Source organism: Protopterus annectens, chromosome 3.part1 (genome assembly GCF_019279795.1).
Source record: "Protopterus annectens isolate FY-2018-M chromosome 3.part1, PAN1.0, whole genome shotgun sequence".
NCBI classification, from domain to species: domain Eukaryota; kingdom Metazoa; phylum Chordata; order Ceratodontiformes; family Protopteridae; genus Protopterus; species Protopterus annectens.
In genome coordinates, this window is record NC_056732.1 from 1125713141 (window position 1) to 1125736276 (window position 23136).

At 35.2% G+C, this 23136-nt stretch overlaps 1 protein-coding gene across 1 annotated transcript in view; it reads left to right on the forward strand.

Annotated features, from left to right (window-relative positions):
* LOC122797757 (transient receptor potential cation channel subfamily A member 1-like) overlaps positions 1–23136 on the forward strand; it is a 1751748-nt gene that overhangs the window by 1085581 nt on the left and 643031 nt on the right. Inside the window, exon 23 of the mRNA XM_044066281.1 lies at positions 18054–18183. Coding sequence (XP_043922216.1) covers positions 18054–18183 — 130 coding nt within the window. The remainder of the gene's footprint in view (positions 1–18053; positions 18184–23136) is intronic.

Genomic DNA, 23136 nt, shown 5'->3' on the forward strand with positions numbered 1-23136 from the left:
GCACAGGTACCTCTGCAGCCTGTTGGAGAGGAAGAGATTGTACATCATTGATGTTTTGGAAGCCATACAGCTGGAACACAATCATTTGGAAGACCTCCTGCAGTGCATTGACATGTGTGCGCCTCAGTCACCCAAACAGAGGTGTCTGCAAGTCAAGAAGGAAATACTCAGTGGACTACTTGCTAAATGGGATACCTTCATCTGCCGAGGTTTTACTACTCTTGTAGTGAAGCATTGGTCCTTTTAGGATTCATCCCCACATACACTCCTATCATAGATCAGTTGTCATGAACAGCAGCTACTATCTGCAAAGCAAAGTATTTGGTGATGCTGAGAGGTTGAGTGGATATACTTCTGTGGTGTTTTTGATAGTATATTTATATATATTTGGTGGTCTGAGCACATTGGTGGACACTGGTATAATGGGGGATGGCATCACAACAGTTATACAGCCATAACCATGTTGGCATGATTGGGCTGCAGCATATTGTAACTGAGATGGCAACGCCTGGCTATGTGGAAATACCATCTGTACGAGTTCCGGTGATACGGCAATGGTCTAGGGAAGATGTACAATGTGGTGCTACTTACTGCTGTTCGAAAATGTCGATTTGATGCCTTCGACATTCCCATTCAACGTTTTCTCTGTTAAGGTAATGTGTACTTCGACCTTCCGCAGCACTCATTGCAACTTTCATACTATTTCATGTCGATCATCTGATAGTAAACCCATCGCATCCCTATGTATCCAGACGTCAAACAGTTCTTAAGGTTTTGTGTATCTGAATCACATTATCAATTTTCTGCCTTACCCTTTGACTGTTCACTGCACCAAGAGTATTCACAAAGTGTTTGACTCCAGTTAGCTTATTGCAGGCTAGACAGTATCTACATTTTTCCATATTTAGATGACTTGCTTATCTTTGCAGAGCCTTTTTCAAAGTATTGAGAATCTTTCACTTGGGGTGAGAGATCTCTTACACAAGCTGGAGTAACAAGAGGCCATTGAAAAGTCTTTTTTGACTCTGTCAGTCAGAATTGTGCTCCTAGAGTATCTGATAGAAACCTCAGTTTAAAGAGCTTTTCTTCCACAAAAAAAAAAAGTTCTATATCTAGATCTTTTTCTAGGGTTTTCCACTTAAGCTTCTGGCTCTGCAGAGGAATATCCCAGGATTATGGGTTTCACGGCATCTATGATTTTTATGATACCCCCAGCAAAGACTCTACATGAGAAAGATACATCAGTACCAAAATCCATTATCTTTTCAACTCCCAGTCCTGGGATTTGTCAGAAGGAAAATCACTTGGTGGAGACAGCAAATAACCCTGAATCCAGTGCTGTTATCCATCTCCCTTCTCCAAAGCAGTCATTCACCACAGATAGTTTGGACTTTGCTTGGGGAGCCATTTCAGTTGGCATACAAGTGTGAGCTGTCTGTGACACCAATAACAGATGCAAGCACACAAATAGAAAAGAGTTGCTTGTCCTAAAAAAGGCACTTAACTCTCTGAGTCATCTTTGGTCCACTGGACTTCTTCAAGTTGCTAAAGACTATACCAGAGTCTTCTAGTAAATCAACAAGAAAGGGGGGACTAGGTCTTAGTCCCATTGCTGACTAGCCATGTTAGCTTGGGATAAAGCTTTGCAGCATAACCAAAGCAAAACTGTATAGCAGACAAGCTGAGCAGGACAAAGGTAGACCCTCATGAATAGAAACTACATCAGGGGTCTTGCAAGATTTGGTATATCTGTAGCGGGTTCCTCAAGTGGATCTATTTGCCTCCACTCTGAGCAATTAGCTGGCAAAATTATGTTCCAGTACTCCATGCAAGAAGGCCTGGAATGCAGATGCCTTTTCCTTTCCTTGGATAGACTGTTTCTGTATGCTTTTCCACCCTTTCCACTGATGTCCAGGGTGGTTCTGAAAATGCAGAAGTAATTGACCAGGCAACAGTTGTTCTCCCTTCTTTTTGAAATAGCCAGGGCAATTACTACAAGCCTCCTCATAGAATGGATCTACTCACACAAGAAAAGAAGTGCTTGATACACCCCAACCCCAAACAACTTCAACTGATTGCCTGGATGATAAGGTCTTAATTCCCTTTAGACACCTGTTAACTGAAGATGTGCAGCAAGAAAGCCTGCTACAAGAAAATTATATATTAGGAAATGGAAAATGTTTTCCATCTGGTGCCAACAACATAACTAACACCCTTTCAGGGCTAGTATTTTTTTCTGTTTTTACAATGTCTGTGTGAGTTAGCATCCTATGGCCTTTCCTACTCCGCCACCAAGGTTAATTTGTCAGACATTTCATTATGTTTATCCATTGATCCCATCTTTAATGCATTCTCATTTGAAAACATTTTTGAAAGGAGTTTTGCATAGGAGACCTACAAGAAAACCAGTACTTCCTCTAGGGCATCTTAATTATGTGTTAGAGAAGCTATTATTTCCTACATTTGAACAAGCTCATCAGGCTGACATGAGGTTCTTAACAGAAAAAAAAAAAAACTGTTTTACTTAGTCTACAAGTAGAGTTTCTGAGTTGCGTGCTCTTATGGTGAGTCAGTCCTATCACATTTTCCTCAGAGGCAAGGTTTTTTTGACAAATAATCTTTTCTTTATGCCTAAAGTGGTAGCCAAGTTTATTTTAAACAAAACTATCCATTTCCCTGTTTTCTTTCTTGAATCCAAGAATGAGAGAGAAAGCGTACTGCATACCTGGGATGTCCACATGCAACTCAGGTATAGTCTACTCCATTTCATAGCAATTTGGTACTATCCTGACAGAACACAATCTTTAACATCTTTGGAACAGTTGTTGATTTCTTGTGTCTAAACAGATTATTTCCATATGGTTGTCTCAGGCTATTACCTTTGCTGCTCACACTACAAAAATCTATTCATGACAGGGTCAAGGCTCACTCCAGCACAGCCTTGGCTTCATCTATTAATTCTAGAATTATTCTACAAACAGCAACTTGATCCTCTGTATACACTTTTAAACAGAGCACTACAAGCTTAATTCCTTCTCTTGGTCTAGAGCAGGCTTTGCTAGGACCATTCTCTAGGGTCCCCTGGACCCTTCCCCTGCCACCTCCCAAATGTCGTAAGATAGATTAACCCATCTAAATAGCTAAGGCTACAGACAGCAGTGATCACATGATGAAAACAGTGCATGCTGCAGAAGCATGTTTTTTCTGTTGTTTTTTTGCCAGGGTATATGTTTATACCTAAAAAAGACTGGTACATTAAAAAAGGTGAAATTCTGAACTGATGCCTCAAGTTACAAAGAAAAAAATCTTTAATGGTTAAAATTATGCAAGTGTCTGTGAATATATATATATATATATATATCTAGTTCATGATCAGTTTGATGATTAGACATTTAATCAATGGGAAATTTTAAAATAAACTTTTCATTTAGTTAATTTAAAAAGACCTTCCGTAATAGTTCTGTATTTAAACCAAGAGGTTGCAGTGTTTTAAATTGTAAAATGCACTTTACTTCAAGGTTATCCAAAACAGAATGAACACACTTTTCAGTCTGATCCATTTTATGGGAAACTTGTTTCATAACTAAATAATTTAAAACTGATGTATTACTCTCATGTTTCTTCCAGAAATGGTCTGCAACTGAATTATTAACATTTTTATTTTGTCAATTTCAAGTGTTCTAATACTCTTAACTTAACTTGTCTTGTTGCTTTGCCATTATAAAATAATTGACAAGGACAAAATATTACATATATAACCACAACTGACTTACAAGTATAATGACCTTGTATAGCAAATTTGCCCTTAGGAAATAATGAAGTTATTTCCTTGGACTACATGTGGCAAACCTTGCATTTTCCACAAGGTCTAGTCCCAGAAAATTGTTTAAAACTCACTGTTTATGAAAAATGCCTCTGTTGTACTGAGTATAGCATACACCCAATTTCATTTTCAAACTTGGACCCACCCTATGTGATACTAATGGAAATTTCAGCAAAGTCAGTTCAAATACCCAACCTACCTGCAAGATACACCAATATTTTTTATAGCTTCAAATATTTTTTGAAACATTTCTGTATGTCATAACAAAATAAAGGTAATCTCAATCTATGGAGCATTTATTATTATTAAATTCATAATTTTCATGACTATTTTAAACCTTTAAGGCCAAAAAGAACTAAAGATATGATAATTTGTATAACCATGCATATTGAATCTATTAAAATGAAATAGTACCTCTCTAAAAATAAGTACCTCCTAAGCCTTTAATACTTTTTCATCTCTGGTGCTGATGAGATATCAAATCGAACTCACAATAATGTATACCTTACTACCTTACTAAAGGAGTATTACATACACTACAGTGAGCTTTCTCCAAAATGGAAACAGCTTAGAGCTTTCATCAAGCTTTATTTGGTAGGACCACTGGTTTGCATATAATACTCAAAAGAACTTACCATTTGGCATAGTTGAGACTACATCCTCAGCCATAAGCGATTGCTATGCATTCTTTTAATCATATTATTCAGCTCTTTCCAAACTATACAAGGATCGTGTCCTACTTCATAATAGTGGCCATAGTGCACAACCACTCTCTTATACATGTCTGTTTCTTAAGGGTACTTAAGCTTGGGTCTATATTATAAGAATGAAAGTTGAAAACCATGAACGCTCTAAATATTGAAAATACTGGACCTCGAACTTGCAGCCCCCCACACCCCCTGCTAAATATATACACCAACTCTGAGATCACACTACAGTGATGAAAGGGCAAATATTCCAATCTTCACTGTACTGTGATCTCACAAAAAGCACTTCAAGGTCCGGTATTTTCAACATTTAGAGTGGTCACGATTTTCAACTTTAATTCATATAATATAGACCCCCTAAGCTTTGCAGTGTATCAGTGTTTCAATGATTATATATACCAGACTAACAAAACCTCAATACCTTATCTAAGGATCTGTATCCAACAGATATGGGTCTGCAGATATTCTCTCAAACAAGGAATCTAGCTTTATTTTAAATATGTGCATATTACTAGCTAATCTTATGTCATTTTATAGGCTATTCTATGTCACAACAAATCTAATTGGAAATTGCAATACATTTTAAACTGAGAGCAGGATAACTATTGTTGTCTTATGGTACTGAGGTAGCAGGCTTAACCCACTTCTACAGAAAATGTAACACAGTGCTTTTAATTTAAGATGGGCTAACTTTCAGAATGGCCAACATCTCAGAGACGGTACTTGTTAGTAAAATATTTTTAAATGTTTTAAAGTTTATTGATATCTGTGGAAGAACATGTGTAAAATTGCCGAGTGTTTTATTTGTGATATTATCAATATGTTATGCAAAGAAATCAGTGATTTAGGGTATCTACAAGAAACCACCTGCAAGGCAGTTTCAATTGCACAATAGCATTTTCTGTCACACTTAGTGATTTTCTGTTATACATCAGTGCTGGTGTGTGTTAGCCACCAGATGTAAGATCAGTGATGTATAGCAATGTATGGTGAACTTATTTATCTAACATACCCGTGTCAGGATCACAAGCATCACTGCCCTTGTAGATGGGAAGAACAGTGGTCACTATATAGATTGGGGGCATAACTAGTTTATAAGTTCAGTTGAAACAAATCATTAAAAAATAGATTCCCATTGAGACCATCAGGTTCATCTGCTGAGCTCCTTTTCATTTTATGAAAGGACTGCTGATCCCATTCTGGTAATATTACTTGACAGTCGTGACATTGATTTAATATTAGAGACAGTCAGAAATGTGGAGGTGACTGTCACTAAACAAAACTTTAGCAAATACGTCCACTAATTCACTAGTATAAATTGCTCTTTCTTCCCATTGTTAATTAATAAAATATTATAAATCCACAAATATGCTGTCATTTTTGACAAAAGTATTTTTATTGCAAGCAGTAAGAGTGGTTAACTTATAGTCATAGGCTGTCTTTCTTCTCCTAAAATGGATCTCAAAGCAAGGGGTTTTTTTATACCATTATTTAAAGTTCATGGGAATTTCTGGTATATGGATCAATGATGTTTCTCCTTTTCAGAAAGTTTCTGGATTTTTATGGTCTACCAAGGGAAATCAGTGATATATTTTATTTATAGAAACATATTTAGATGTACCCTCTTTAGTTTTATCACAATGCCTTTTTCATCAGTTTGTAATGAGAAGATTTTCTATGTCTTTACACCGGTGTTGCTGCCTTAATTCTTGCACAATGTTATAATTTGCCTAGTATTTTTTTAACCTGGGGTATGTCAGGTATCCTCCTTATTTACTTACTTACTGATAATGGATTAGTATATATAATTATGGTATCACAGACAGATACAGTGAGACCTAAAATGTGGTTATTCCTAATGCAAAGATTAACATTGAACATAGCTGTGTTTGACTAAATAGGCTAATATTGCTATATCGAGTACCTTTAATAAACTATGATAATCTCAAATATTGTCAGGGACTTCAACATTACCTATTAATAATGAATAAGGACTTCCATATATCATACAACATTGGTTATGCAATTTTGTAGTTCATGTCTCTTGAAATGTTGGATTTTATGAGCAAAATATGATGTATAAAATTTGTTTGATACTTTATATATTTATCCATAATATTTCTTCTCTAATGTTATGAAATATCATTCATATATATATATATATATATATATATATATATATATATACATATACATATATACTCCACATTTTATGAGACCTGTTGTTGGGATATCTCTTAAAACCTGTGAAAAAGGAAGGTCGACATCTAGGGGTAAACTGGGCTTAAGTAACTATAATAGTATGGAAGTGTGGCAAGAAATTAAGCATTCTTAAGTGAATGCTGATACTCTGAAGCAGACAAATTTTAGTGACAGTTGAGCAATTGAGTGTTCTCCTTTCCCCACTGTAGTATAACCTCAATGTAAGTATATGTGTATATCTGTATATATGTATGTGTGTGTGTGTATATATATATATATATATATATATATATATATATATATATATATATATATATATATATATATATTTATATATGGGATCCATATGGATCCCCAAACGGCAACATCACCAAAACAGATTCGGCCGGGCATACTTGCGCCAAAGTGCTTTTCACCAAAAAAGCACTTTTGCGTAAGTATGCCTGTTGCGGAGATCGCACTACAGTGTAGATAAGTGAAAATTCCATTTTCCCCACTGTAGTGCGACCTTGGAGTGAGAATATTAAAGTAGGGGGGGTGGGGGGTGCAGGGGATTTGCCCCCCTGCAAAAACATACATGTATTTTTTTTTAATACACTTTAACGAAAGCACTTTTTTGGTGAAAGCACTTTCATTAAAACATGTGTTCGGTGATTGTGGATTCGGGCTATTGAACTTTTGTTCAATAGTCCTAGATTCATATATATATATATATATATATATATATATACATACACATATGTATATATGTATTCCCTTTCAAATTTAGAAAGACCAGAATCCCAAACATTATTTTCGCGAGATGAAAATAACGAAAGTTATAATCTGAATAATAGACTTTATCCCAGGAAAAGTAAACACTTGCCCATTGTGGGGAAATATGCCCTTTTCCCCACTATAGTGCAATCCCAGAGTTGGTCTATATAGTTAGGGATGTGGGGGCACAGCCTCCCAGATTGGGGGCATGGGGTTGCATAGCCCCCCCACCTAGGTGAGTTTCGGATGGTTCAGTGTGTAATGTGTAGTTTTGGCTAAGTGTTTACTTGCCTTAGGCAAAAGTTTGTGATTCGGGATTTTAACTTTCATTATTTTCATCTCACGAAAACAACAATATGGATTCTGGTCTTTCAATATATATATATATATATATATATATATATATATATATATGTGCGTGTGTTTGGGCCAGACATATACATAACACACACACACACACACACACACACACACACACACACACACACACACACACACATACACATGGGTGGGAGAGCAGGGAGAATACCAACAAAAACATTCTCTAATGTTTCCTAAAAGTTTTTTTTCCCCCCAGTAAAAATTTACTTTGGTGTACTGGCATTTTGGAAGTGGTTTTCAAACTATCAATGTGATTCTAATGTTATAAATTTGCCTAGCCATCATTACACTGTACAGTTTATCATGCCAGGAGCTAAGGTCTCAACTCATTATAATCTGCATATTGCTAATATCCTGGCCAAAACATACAGGCTTACAAATGAAGCTTCCAAGAAAGTTTTTAAAGCTGTTATGGCTATTGTACTAAGTATCTTTTGACCAGAATACTGTAGGTGGAAATTATATTTACAAAAATAATCACTACTAATAGCTAATTTTTTCCAAGGGAAATGTGGATCGACATGGAAGATAGCAATAACCACTACAGTTCACTATTAAATGTGTTAGTCTCCCTTTTCATATACACAGGTAATTACTAATTACCTCATAGAATACCAAAATGATACCTTGGCCTCCCATTTATTGTGCAAGGCCTTCCTCAAAAGAGCCTTCCATCTTCATCATCCAATTTAGGACCCTAATCCACCCTACAATTTGAATTTGGTCCTAGAAAGATTAACAAAGCCTCCATTTGAAACTGTTTCATCTGCAGACCTTAAGTATTTATCTTGAAAAACATTTTTCTTGTGGCTGTTACAGCTGCTAAATGACTTTCTCAATTATATACCTTGTCTGTTATTCCACCATACATGGTCTTTGATAAGGATGGAATAACATTAAGAACTAATCCATCCTTTACTCCTGAGGTGGCTTCAAAACATAATATTAAACCATCATTTGACCTTCCATTGTTGTTTTCAAATTACTCCAGCAAAATAAAGTATCTACTGCAAACTTTACAAGTCCACAGAAAACACAGATTCTGCCTACACAAAACCAAAACTTTCATGAAAGACACCTAGTTGTTGTCTCCTTTACTCCAAACAGATTGGGCACCAAAGTCTTTCTTTTGTATCTCATTTTTCTACACTGCCAACAACATGACCCTAAGTTCAAACCCAAGGCCCACTCCGCAAGATCTGTGGCAACCTCTGTGGTCTTTTTTCAAGAATTCCACCATTGATGACATCTATGCAGCAGCAACATGTTCTACACCACACACATTTTCCAAATGTTATAAACTGGACATACTTTCTAGAACTACAGCTACATTTCGAGGTATTCTGTCATGATTCCATCCAAAATCTCAGGATGCTTGGGAATCTGTCACAACTGTTGGGTGGATGGACTGATGAAATTTGATCTAGAAGTTATGTAGTTACCATAACGCTAGATAAGGTTCACCCAAGTCCATCCCTACTTCCATCCCCCATCCAAATTGTCATGTTTTCTGTATAGTATTGATGTTCTATTGGTACATGTAGTCACCAAGCAGCAAACTCATTCTGAATGGGAGATTTCACAGGGGGATTATGGGACAGTTTGAAGGAGCTTGAAGCATCAGAGCACTAGCTAGCAGCCAGATTGAATCCGAGGAGCAGCTCAATACATAGTTATCTTATCAGATGTACTTGGATGAAAAGGATCCAGCATTCTGATAGGTACAATTTCCATTACTGGCATATTGGCAGGCTAAAAAAGCATTATTGCCTCTGCCATAAATATTTGTATATGTATGTATGTAAGGATTAATTTCAGACAGTCCTTTAAAACTGTCAAATCTGGCACTGAACTGAGTAAAAAGGAAAGGTATAGCTGTGTATCATCAACACATGGTTGATAATAAATACCGTTCCCCATAAAGATCTCCCTTGGGAATACTATATAAACACTGAGTAACAAATGAACCAAAACTGAGTCCTGTGTTATACCACACTCCTAAACATATATATATATATATATATATATATATATATATATATATATATATATATAGATGAAGAATTTACATTGGACACAACTGAGTTGAGGGCAGATAAGAATATAAAAAAATACTTAAGTCTGAAATTATACCAGTAATTATTCAACTGCTTGATTAGTGTGATCCATCTCAAATACCACTGAAAATCCAATAGGATCAGGATAACATTTCCTTTGATCACTGACTCTTGGTAGATCTTTTACAACTCTTGCTCCATGCTGTGCAAAGATATATTCCAGGCTGATATGAATCCATCAGTTCATGTGATGTCTGATAGAAATTCAGCTGTACATACACAACGTTCTCAGTCATGTTGCATAGAAATGGATAGTTCTACACACTTCAATAATTTAAGATTTATTTTTTTGGACAGAATGTTTTTTTTCCTCAGGGATCAAAAAACAATATGCAGAATTAGTGGTCCAAGAGTTACAGCACATTTTAACTGGTCATATGGGTCTCGGATTCAGATCACACCCAATCACACACATAAAACTGCTTTCACAAGACTGCCATAACTGATGTATTTAATTACAACCCAACATCAGTCTTTGTCTTCAGTCTCAAATACCTGAATTAGCTCTTTTTGAGTTCCAGTATCAAAGAAGCTTTTGATGTTGGCCTTCTTATCGGCAAAAAAATCAAGCCACTTCATCACATTCAGGTGCAAAACAACATTCCTGGATGCAAGACATGCCCGGCTATAGAGTCTGTTGATGACACAGAAGAGTGTGCCTGGTCAGTTAATAGTTACTGAGATCTCTTAAAAAATACTCCCTTACTATAAATAGCCTAGTAATATGCATAATGCTCATCTAGCATATGCTTGCCTCCAAGTGGGGTGTCTATCTCCACTGCCACTGATACCCTTGCCCTTGCCTGTGTAAAAGCTGTGGTTCATGGTCAAATAACAGGTCATTCTTACATACAGGATGAAAGCATACATTCACTGGGGGAATAAATCTAGAGCACAGTGATGTTTTGGTTATTTGACATCACAAGTCCATTCAGATCATCAGCACTTATCTTTTCACAAATATTGCTCTAGAATGAGACCGAGAATCTCAACAGTTATAAAGTTACTGCAGCTGACCGTTGTATAAGGGGGTATGTGTTATGGGGATACCAAAACTAAGTTTCACTAAAAATTGATCAACCCAACAGATCACTCCATCATCAACTCCCTTTTATTTCCAACTTCCTGTGTAAAACCAAGTCAAATGATTGGCCAGACGTATGAGTAGCAGATGAAATTATCTGTGTAAAGCCAAAAGCCAAAGAACCCCATTAAATTTAGGATTTACATAACAATAACACTGGCCCTTTCTTCAACTCATGCATTGAAGTCACTCAAAACTAATCATCTTGGCACCTTAAGAATAAGGTTGACAAGGAGATCTACAAACACCTTCAGAAAATCTCCCAGATAACCATGGTAGTACAATAGGAGGATTATAAAGTTTACACCCACTGCTAGCATATGTTCAAAGGAACTGACCTCTCCAGTTTGCAGTCTGGATGGCTTCAGATTTGATGAGAAGCAGATTGCTGCTCTCCCACCACCACTTCCTCCTAAATGACCTGGATCTGTGTATAACTATGAAGCCTGAGAGAATGCAGAAACCCCAATGAAGTCTGGCATTCTCATCCAATTAGGTTTCCATGACAAAAGTAAGGTCTGACAACATATCCAAATCAGAAACAATAGCTGATTTACTTCTTATGGACTTGACACTACACAAAAAAACCCTGGAAGCCAAGTGAGGGGAAAATGCCCTGGCTATTATGCCCTGGTGATACCTTGGCATCCATGATACAAGAATAAGGCAAGGATAATCCCATTCCCAAATTAGTTTAACCCTAGAGCAGAGGTGAGTTACTCCAGATGTAATAGCATAGGTGTTGGACAGTCATTATACAGGCTCAAAGACAGAATGATCTTCCTAATACTGTCCCTGTGTGATTTTTTTCCCCACTCCAAACCTCCTGAACTTTAATGATGCAGAAGATTCAAAGGACATCAAAACAAGAAGGCACAGATTCGTAATATGGTCCTTTAAATATACAAGCCTTATCATGAACCAGCAAACAAAATGCAATACATATTAAGGATCAAGTTAAGGTAAAAACATCATCCTGGATCAAACATAGTACTAGTGGATAAAAACAAATACAATAATAATCACATTATGAACAAACAATATTTTACAAGGCAGAAAAAAAATAAGACAATCTCCATTAAAAAGATAAAATAACAATTATTTATTTGTAATTACAGCCACCATAATTGCCTCTACTTGCAATCCTATAGAAAATTCAGAATAATACCTAATCAGGAGACCATGATAAAAATAGATAGAAGTAAAACAATAACATTTCCCATCTCCACTAGAATGATAACAAAGGTGAAAATGTTATAGTTATATTCATTTAATGTTCCACACAAAACAGGCAGAAAATCAAAGTAGTTACATTTGCACCACTGCTTTGCTGCATTACTAAGGAGAGAGAAATCTTCAGTTAACCCAGAAAAAGAAGAACCTGTAAACTGAAGCATCTAATAAATACAAACCATGTAGTTTGCATATAGATAGCAAATCGCAGGCCGTCTAAATACAATGGACACTTCCAACAGCGTAGCAATAATTTCCCACTATTGCAAAACAAGTACTTCAGAAAAAGAAGAATCACCTCGGAAACACTGTCATCTATGATAAAACTGCTCCTACTAAGTAGAGACAAAAAAGAAGAAAACGAAGTATTTCTCCACTAGCAACAAGCAATTATCAGGAGCATATGCTCATTAGGAAGAAAGGGATGAAGTTTCCAGTTTGAACAGCCCAAGCCAACTTTGAAAGAGAAGAAGAATCCACAGCATGCCATAAGGAAGGACTACATTACAGCAGAATATAACAGTCAGAGAATACTTTCAGTTAAATATAGCAACCCTGCTGATACCCTTTGTTCAAAAAGCAATTGAAGACTGAAAGAATCAAACCTTGGACTAGAATAAGAAGCTTGCTAACAACTTGTAGCCTTGATTCTTCTCCAAGGAAAAATATAAGGAGGCCTGAAAGCTGCTAGCGCTGGTCATTAAAGCAATTTGTCTGTTTGGCAAACTTCCCTCCACCAATCATGTGATATACATCAGACAATCAAAACATGACCATAAAAACACAAATTTCCAAAATAAAAGGGAGAGTATAATAAAAAGCTAGATAATGCAGTGAAAAAGGCTTTATAAGCATAGCAAACATTAAAATACATAAAACAAAGTCATATAGAAAAAAAACTCAAACACTCAATCAATTTTCTGAAAAAAACAGTAATATGAATAAACTCATAATCAACATTCTAGCGTTTAGCCCTGGGGATGGGTAGCATTAAGCAAAATTTGCTAGTATAATTCTCTGGCTTCCAATCATGCCTCCAGTTAATCCCCACAAATTGGCTTATGCAATTTTTCTAGAATGAATAAATAAATAAATAAAGACATTAAAATCTTTACGTGAACATGCATGTTTACTCAGTGCATTTTTTTTGTAACACTCTTCTTGATTATATGTATATGTATATATATATATATATATATATATATATATATATATATATATATATATATATATATATATATATATATATATATATATATATATATATATATGTACATGCTCACTTTAAATGCTTTCCCAGGCTTACAAACACAAAATGCTGGGCAACATAAACACCTCATCAAATAAACTACTTAATTTGTATTGCAATCGAATTTCCCACTTGATACATTTGGATATTTAGTGGCAGTAATACTGAGTGCAACTAAAATAAATCTGCACATTGTGCAGGCACCATATTTTTTCATCCCCTAATTGATGCAAGCTTCATGTTCATTATACACACTTTTATTAAAATAATTCTCAATACTTCTACACTATTTATAAACAAAAGAGATGTTTTGCCTAAACTTTGTTTTAAACCTTAAGTACCAAACTCTCCTTCCCAGTTGTTCTTAAGAGTGTTTTTGATTTATAGTTCTGATTAGTAGAAAAAGGCCAGCAACTCTCAGAATATTCACAAACTCCACAAACACATATAAATTCCATGCTGTGAAGCCAATAGGACAATGGGTAGCAACAAGAGAATCCAGTTGTGTTCAACATAATTTTTAATTCAAATGTAGATAATATAAAATTTACAGAATTTATCACAGAATTTACATCTGTTTTTCAAAATTCCGATTGTTATAGGTCAACACCACAACCCACAAATACTCTTTAGTTTTGCCAGTGGCTACTCTAATCCTCTCAGGTTTCTTTATAATGGCCTGAAACTTGACCCATTGGTCACTATAATCTAACTACTAACCTCACTGATTAATTTTTTTCAAGGTATCCCCTCTCCAAAAACATTCCCTTCAGTACTTCTAATTCATATAAAAATTGTTCATCATTAGTAACAAACCTACACAGCTTAACCATCTGCCTTTTTATAATGCTCTTTTTCTGCCCTGGTGGGTAGCAAGTAGTAAAATGCAACAAATTATTATTTCATTTTTACCAACAGTTACATCCAAACAAGTCTGTTTGTTGCCGATGCTAAAATGCTGTGGTAGAACTGATGTAATTCAAACACTCTAGTAAAATACTATGCTCTCCTGTTCAAATAATAAATATACCATCCAAAAAATGTAAATATTTACCTATATATTGCCACTAGAGGAGCTCATTACATAATTATATCCCACCACCAAAGCTCAATATTGGCAACTATAGCTACTGCAGCTGCCTCCATCTACTCCTCTAATCTGCTCATAGTGTTTTACTCCATCCCTGTATCATGTGAGATTATTAGAAACAAATCTTTAACATTGATTGTTACAAACACAGTATCAATGGAAAATTCACAGCTAGTAACATCACTTAAAAAGTTCCAGGAGTCCTTCAGTATATTTCTTTTTTTTATCAATGAAAAACTCATTTAACACACTAGCAATCATCTGGGCTATATTCTCTGTTTTTTTACCCCCTACTGCCACAGTGAGTCACAAATTAGGATCTACCAATGGATGTATGAATTTTCTGTATTCCAAGAATATTAGGTATTACAGGTCTTTCACCATTAAATAATCCCATAAATCACTTACAAAATCATATTTGATATTTGCTACTTAAAAAAAAAACATCAGTTCTACTATATGCAATATGTACTTCATTTTTGAATGCTTCAGTGAAATAATTACAATTATTTAAGCATCATAACATTTTCTGGATATACTTATGATTATCCAGAACTATCACCCTTCCCCCTTTTCTGGTTTCATAACCCTCAGGGAATTGTTTCTTATCAATGCTTCCATTCCATTCCTCTTTGTGTTTAATTTCCTTAAATCATGCTCACATAATCTTTCAAAAAGTTGAAAGTGTAGTGCTAAAGAGAGATTAAACATGCTTTTCCTAATATGTTTACATTCATTACCGTTAATTAAAGTTTTTTTTTCACTAAAAAAGATTGCAAATTAGGTTTCCTTGTGAAGAGCTGGAGTTACTTTAAAGATTTAACAGAGTGGAAGAGAAAAGAAGGAACAAAAGTAAAACTTTTCTAAATAGTTCTCCATATAAAGGCATAAGGCTCAGATAGCTATAGCTAAACAGTTTAAAACTTTGAAAAGTGAGCATCGTACCTGAGGCATCTTCATTCATTTCCACATGGGATTTTCACCCCTGCCTCTTCCTCATCTGTTCCTTTCCCACCTGTTTGTTAATATTTGCCAACCACTCTTTGGTTCCTCGTTCATACCTAATAGTCCCTATTGCTGTTGCTCATTATTGCAGTTGCCTTTGCCTGTAATACTGGAGACCTGCTTGGTACTCTGCCTTCCCCTTAAATAGAATTATTGATTTCATTATAAGGAAGGGTGGCTGCTGTTGCTTAGAATTAAAATTAGCGGCTTTCTGTTAATGATTCAGTTGAACAGGTTTTGAATATGCTCTCCTATTCTTGTAATCAGTGTCATCATGTTCCATTTTTTTGTTTCCACTTCTGGACAATCTCACAATGTGCATCAATGTCTGAAAATATTTTCTGATAATGATGTTCAAAAATAGGAAACAATAAATTCTTTAAATTCTCCTTTTGTAGAGATTTTATTTGCCGCTAATATCCATTCAATGTCCTCTAATAATGATTCCCATGAACTCAAAACCAGTCCATTTGAACAGTTCCAATAATTCTGTATTCAAAATGTAGTCCAGCTCTAATCTACTCAGGTATGTGTTCTAAGTACTTTTGGAACATGCTGTGCTTTTGTGGAATAATGAAAGGAACTGCATTATCAAGTTATAGATTCCTATTTTTAAGTTTTTAAACCTGGTTATCATATTACTGAGTGCCTCAATCATACCATTTGCAGCAGGTCCTTGAACTTTTTCAGAGATGAAATAAAATTTTAACCAAGCATTTCAATCCCCTATTTGTTAAAATGCCTACATTCACCAGTTGAATTTTTGTTTTGCTTTTCGTTCACATTTAAACCATGAGATGTAGTCTCAGAATACGTTATCTCATTCGAGACTATAGTATCACAGATACTAGAAGATGGTACTTCATTGTGAGTCTCATCCTCAGTTTGAATAGTTCCCTTGTTGCCATAAATCACATAACTACTTTTCAAAATTCAATCCAGTTTTTATGTCATCTGGGTTAAAAGAGTGAACAAAGCTGAGACGTCTGTGGAGTTCTAGATGATGCTCATCTCAGTACTATGTTGCTCTGCTTCAAATAATTTTTGAGACATGACACACATAAGGAACTATTTCCCAATAAGAAATAACCAGAATTATTCCACTTAGCGTAATGGGAAAAAAATCTAAATATAAAAGATTAAGAGCTTTCACTCAACTGTTATGGGACTTCATAAAAATACACATTAAAATCAATGTAGCCTTTTAAACTTACCTCTACCAATGTTGTGATATACGTCATCCAATCAAAAGTTTACTTAAAAATTAAAATTTCCTAAATAAAAGAGATAGTACAATAAAAAAGAGATAATGCAGTTAAAAAGCTGCAAAAGCTTTGCAAACATTAAAGTACATAAAATATAACCATACAGGAGAAAAACATAAGCATTCAATTCATTTTCTATGACAAAATATAAATAAAGGATTACATTTTTGCCTTTCATAATAAAAGTAAACGTGTAATTGAAGTTCTATCGTTTAGTACTTGGAGGTTGATGGCATTAAGCAACGTTTGCCAGCATAATTCCTTGGCTTCCAATTGAACCTACCATTATTCCCCACAAATAGGCTTATGCATTTTTTCTGGAATAAAAATTCCAACAGATTTTAATAAGCTTTTTATTTTTTTTATCTATCGGTACATTATTAGACATGTGGTCTTTCCATATTACATGCAGGACCATCCATACCGTGAATTGATGAAAACATTGACGCCTATAGATGCATTATCTCTTTGAAGACATTTAATCGTGATGAACAGTACAGACGACATGTAATGCTACAGTCTGTCCTTTGTGCCAACACTGATAACAAACTATACATGATGATGCGCGAAGTTGGATGTAGCTTTTTCAGATCTAGCTTTAACATTAACTTGTGCTTTGCCATTTCTTGAGATTATAACTTACCAAATAAGGAATATAGGTTTCTTTTTCCACTCATTTCTGGTCAGTACTAACATGGTCTCACTGTTACATTCCCACTGTCATTGTTTCTGTCTTTGCACTGCTCAGAATTAAGCCTATTTTAGATCCACTGCTCATAATTACATCTGTCAGGGATTTTAAAGTCTGTTTCAGCAGTTCAGTATCATCATCATCAAAGTAAATGTCTTTTAGTTTTGTGATTTTACATCTGATACCATATTTTTGTCCATGTTTCATATTATAAACAATACTTTCTAATGTTTGAAGTTAGTTATGCATCTTTGGATATTCCAGTAAATGATTGTTGACATATACTCAGCACAACAGATGATGAAAGGTAATTATGAATGTAGTTAGTTTGTGTTCTTGTTTATTCTACCTAGTTAAACTCTGAAGCATGAGGACATGCAGATTCAATGCTTTTCCCAAAGATGCAATTACACTTTTGGTAATATATACCTGCATGTATTTCTTCTTCAGGTTTGAGAGTTTTGGAATCTATGTGGTGATGTTCTGGGAAATCCAAAAAACAATGGAACGTATTGTTTTCGTGTTCATTTTTCTCTTTATTGCATTTGCTCTCAGTTTCTATGCTCTTCTTAACAATCAGGTTAGTATGTCTTTATTATACTTAAAACTATGTTTTAGTCTAAAGGCCATGTGTTATTTATGGGTATCATTATGGAATGTGAAATATTTCAAATAAATATTAAGTATGTTATATTAAATTTTACCATTTCTTCAGTTCCTGATTGACTTAAAGCAAATGATAACTTTAGTGCCAGTTAAGGTTGTAATCAAAGGTCTTACAATCATAGTACAGGAGATAAGGTGTTAATGTGCATCTATAGATGGAAAAGAAAAGAAAAAAACAATGTATTATTTGTTAGGCAATCTGTTGGTTACATTTGAACTTTTGAATTATTGATTTAACTTAATAAATGCTGCAAGTAGCATTTTCCAAGTTTAATTTACTGTTCTGAAAAAATCTCACTAAGTTCTAAGTTAGTGTTCAAATTTAGTTTTTGTAATTAACCAAATTATAAAATTATTTTGGAACTGTTGATAAGGTGTAATAGACTGGTCATTCTGGTTAGCTTATATTGCCGTATATATATATATATATGTATACTACCAATGTTGTAGCAACAACAATCAAATAAACAAAAATCACCTTATTTGCTGTTTATCTTTCCTATTCTTCTTCTTCTTCCTCCTCTTTTGGCTTTTCCCAGTTAGGGGTCACCACAGTGGATCACCTGTCCGCTCATGATTGGCAGTGGTGTTTTTATGGTGACAAGTTGCCAGCCCGGCGACCAATCTTCCACAGAAGGCACACACATGCACGCACTCACACATAGGGCCAACTTGGAGTATCCAATCTACCTAGAGCATGTCTTTGGGATGTGGGAGGAAACCGGAGCACCCAGAGAAAACCCACGTGACCACAGGGAGGACATGCAGACTCCGCACAGAAGGCACCCCAGCCGAGGATCAAACCGGAGAACCTCTTGCTGTGAGGCAGCAATGCTAATTCTCTTCAGCAACTTGTGTTTAATGTGTTTACAAAACAGGGCAGTAAGAAAGAGTATTGAATTGGTGACTATTTCAACATGTGCCTGTTATAAAATGATTATACTGCACTGGAAAGTTACATTACACAGTTTAACATTGTGTTATAGTTAGTGTGGTATAACTGAAAATTCATTACCTTTGTTGTTCTGTGACAATCTCCTCAGCTGACTATAATATAATTCAAGGACTCTTTGATTTGACACTGTCTACTGTAAGTTCTCTATCTATGCTAGCTTTCTAGTATGGTTAGCTTTTCTTAATGGAAAAGAATTACAAGCAATCAGTTATGTGGGGAAGCATTTAATTTGAGTTGATGTACATTCCCTTAGCCACTGCAAATCATTGTAGGTAAAAGAGAAAACAGATGGACAGATACAAAAAAGGCCAATGTGCAAGATATAGCTGGTACATAATCCAGCTTTCAGTTTTATCTCATTAATATTAAAATATTGTAGGGCTATTTGAAGTTTAAGAATTAGCAGGCAGCTGAAAGGAAACATTATGACTTAGATGTGATAAAGTCATATCTAGTTTCCTCTCAATCTGTGGAGGTTAGTACTCACAGACATGGTATACAATTTTCATTCCAGCATGGTCATAGCATTCTGACTGCCCTTTCAATATGTATACAAAGAATTCTTTGTAATGTACAGGGTCACGTTAAGTGCAATCTGAATTAATTGACCTCATCAAGGATTTTGAACAAACAGTTTATGTTGCTGAAACACTCTGTTTTTCACTTGCTGCTGGGAACAACCATACTTCTTCCATCTGAGTCTTGTGTTTTACTCTTTTAGTACATTTTTGATCAGAGAAACAGAGTTAAAACAGAGCATTCTCTCTCTCTTTCCTGATATTATTTATTTAGATGTTTTGTTATGTCTTATTTTGAATCTTTTTTTGTTTGTTTGTTTTCAGTAATTCACTCCCTACAGATCATAAAAATCTTGATCTACTAACATAAGAAAATGGTCTTATAATAACTAAGCATTTTCACTTTTATTTTGTTATCAAATAACTTCTTCATCAGGAATCCTTGTATTTATAGTTTGATTTGCAGCTAAACAACTCCCAAGTGACTACTACAAAACAAAGGCTATGCTCTCTAGAATGCCTAAATAAGCTATGTAATGTCACATTTGTCTGAGGTTTCTGTAGTCCATATGATAACCCCAACTAAAGCTATGTAACAGTCCAAATACCATTGTGTTTGGTTTGACCCTACACTTTAATATCCATATGCAGAAACCAGAAAGCATATTCAAAAAGCTCTGTCGTTGTCTTTGTATTTTAGATATATAATTAAGTAGAGGCAAATCAAACCATTATAAAGGATCTGTTAATCACATAAATGGAATCCAGTCTTCCTATATTCAATTCTCTCCTGAATAGGAACTGTTTTGCCCTGAATACTTTCTAAAGTACAACTGCAGTTCTGTACTTCTCTTTCTCAAGGGTGAAGATCACTGCAGAGGCATAGCTATTGCCTACAAATATTTCAAGCATGGACATTAATTCCCTTCTAGCTTACCAAAATACCAAAACACTTGTTCCCATAATAAGTGTCTAGGCTGTTCTTAAAAATATCTAAACTAGTAATTGCGTTAATGTAATTTGGTAGTCTGTTCCATGCATCAGTTGCTCCGTCAGAGAACCAATCAGTACACTTCTCATTCCTATAGAATCTTCTACAAAGGTTGCCTGATGATTCCCTAGTACTTTTTTATAACCCAAAACATTCCCAGAAGTTTTTGTCTCTAAATGTCATATATGCCTGAATAAGATCTCCTCTTAGATATCTGTAACAGACACTGCGCAAGTTCAGATATTTTAGTCTTTCATAATAACTTCAATTTTCACATCCATGAATGCCCTTGGTATATTTCCACTGTACTCTTTCCAGTTTACTCATGCTTGTTTTCTTATAGGGTTTCCATATTGTTATTCCATACTCAAGTTTTGGTCTAATGTAACTAACAAGGAATGACTTCATAATTTTTTGATTTCCTAGACTTTATAAATCCTTTGATAAAACCTATAGTTCTATAAATATCATTATCCAATTGATTGATATGATTAGAAAAACTCATAGCTGAATCTATCCATATATCCAGGTCCTTAAATGAGTCTACAATTTCAATCACTGTGTGCTGTATTAAATAATCACCTTTCAGTTTAAGTCTCCCAAATGTCATATGCTTAGTTTTTGATGTATTTATCAGTGTATTATTCTCCTGTGCCCAAATGGTCAATTTAGTTAAGTTATTTTGCAGACTTACCTTATCTGTGACACATGTAATAAGTTTACCAAATTTTAGGTTGTCTGCACATAGACTGTAGAACACCTCAGATGAAAAAGTTAGGTCTGAAAGATACAATCTAAACAAGTAAGGGCCTAGGACTGAGCCCCATGGGATACCCTGACTGTAGCCAAGGATTTCACCTGTGCATTTGCTGTATGATACTTGCCATGCCCAATTTGTAAACCATGCAGTTATTCATCTTATCAAAAGTACATCAACACCTAGTTGTACTAATTTATTAATTAGTGTTTTGTGTATGACCCTGTCAAATGATGAAGTTAAATCCATGTAAATTACATCACAACATATTTTTATCATTTATATCTATTATTATATTGTTACAGAACATCATGTTACGGATGGTAATAGATCTGTTTTCAACATATGCATGCTGACATATGGTTTCAAGTCTCAACCTATCCGGTTCTGACAATAACTTATCTAATATTACCTTCTCCATTATTTTCCACAACATGAAAGTAGACTTAAGGGTCTATATAATTCTGGGTTTGTCCTACCCTCCTTTACCTTAAAGACAAATTTAATAAGTGCATGTCTCCAATCTTGAGGAATCTCTCCATATTTATATGACCTAGTGAATAATAAATATAATGGTACTGTAAGTTCTTGCTGAAGTGTTATCAGGTCATTGTTACTAATTACGTCTCCTCCCTGTGCTTTGTTTGGATCCAGTTTGCACAGTTTTTTTAATATAATCTAATCCGTTTCCATATCTGGAGTTACCTGGATGTCACTAGGACAACTTATCACCCCTTTTGGGGAGCCAAACTGTTTTGCATAAGATTTTGTAAATATATCTATAATCTGTTGTGTCTGAGCATAAATTTTAAAATCTGCACACAGTTTATCAATTAGTGTGTCTTTGTTCCTTCCACATCTTATGCATCTATAAAAAGGTTTCCCGTTATGCTCTTCTTCAGTCTTTCGGCTTTTCTTGTTCAGGGGTCACCACAGCGGAACTCCTGTCCGCTAATGATTGGCAGTGAATTTTTACTGTGTCGAGTTGCCAGCCCGAAGCCCAACCTTCAAAGAAGGCACGCCCAATCATGCACACACCTGCCTGCATGTCATTAGCATCACTCGACCTTGGAGCGGACATGCAAACTCCACACAGAAGGCACTCCAGGCGAGAATCGAAAGGGAGAACCTCTTGCTATGAGACGACAATGCTAACCGCTGCACCACCGCGGCCTATCCCATTATGCTCAATATCTTTATATAAATTTTCTTCAAATTTCTCTTGATCTTGTCTCACACTATGCTTAATCTGTTTGTCCAGCTTGTTTATTTCGGTTTTCAAAGTTGCAGTTTGACCTCTCTTCCATTTCTTATATTTTTGTTCTCTCACCTTAATCCGATATCTTGTTCTTATGGAAATATATCCCCCTGATTTTGTATGCCTAGATCCTGATATTAAACATGTTTTGATTTTTTTTGTACTCAAACAATTTATCTTCCAAAACTTTTCACATTCCATCTGCAGTTTTTCCACTGAACACCTCACTCCAGTTAGTTTTACTCAGTGACTGTTTTGCTTCCATATAATCTGTAATTAACCTTCTGTGCATTGGTTTAGATTTCAGTTTGGCAGAATTATCTAGCAACAAATCAGCCTTTATAACACCATGATCACTGCACGTCAATGGTGGTAAAACTTGATTTGA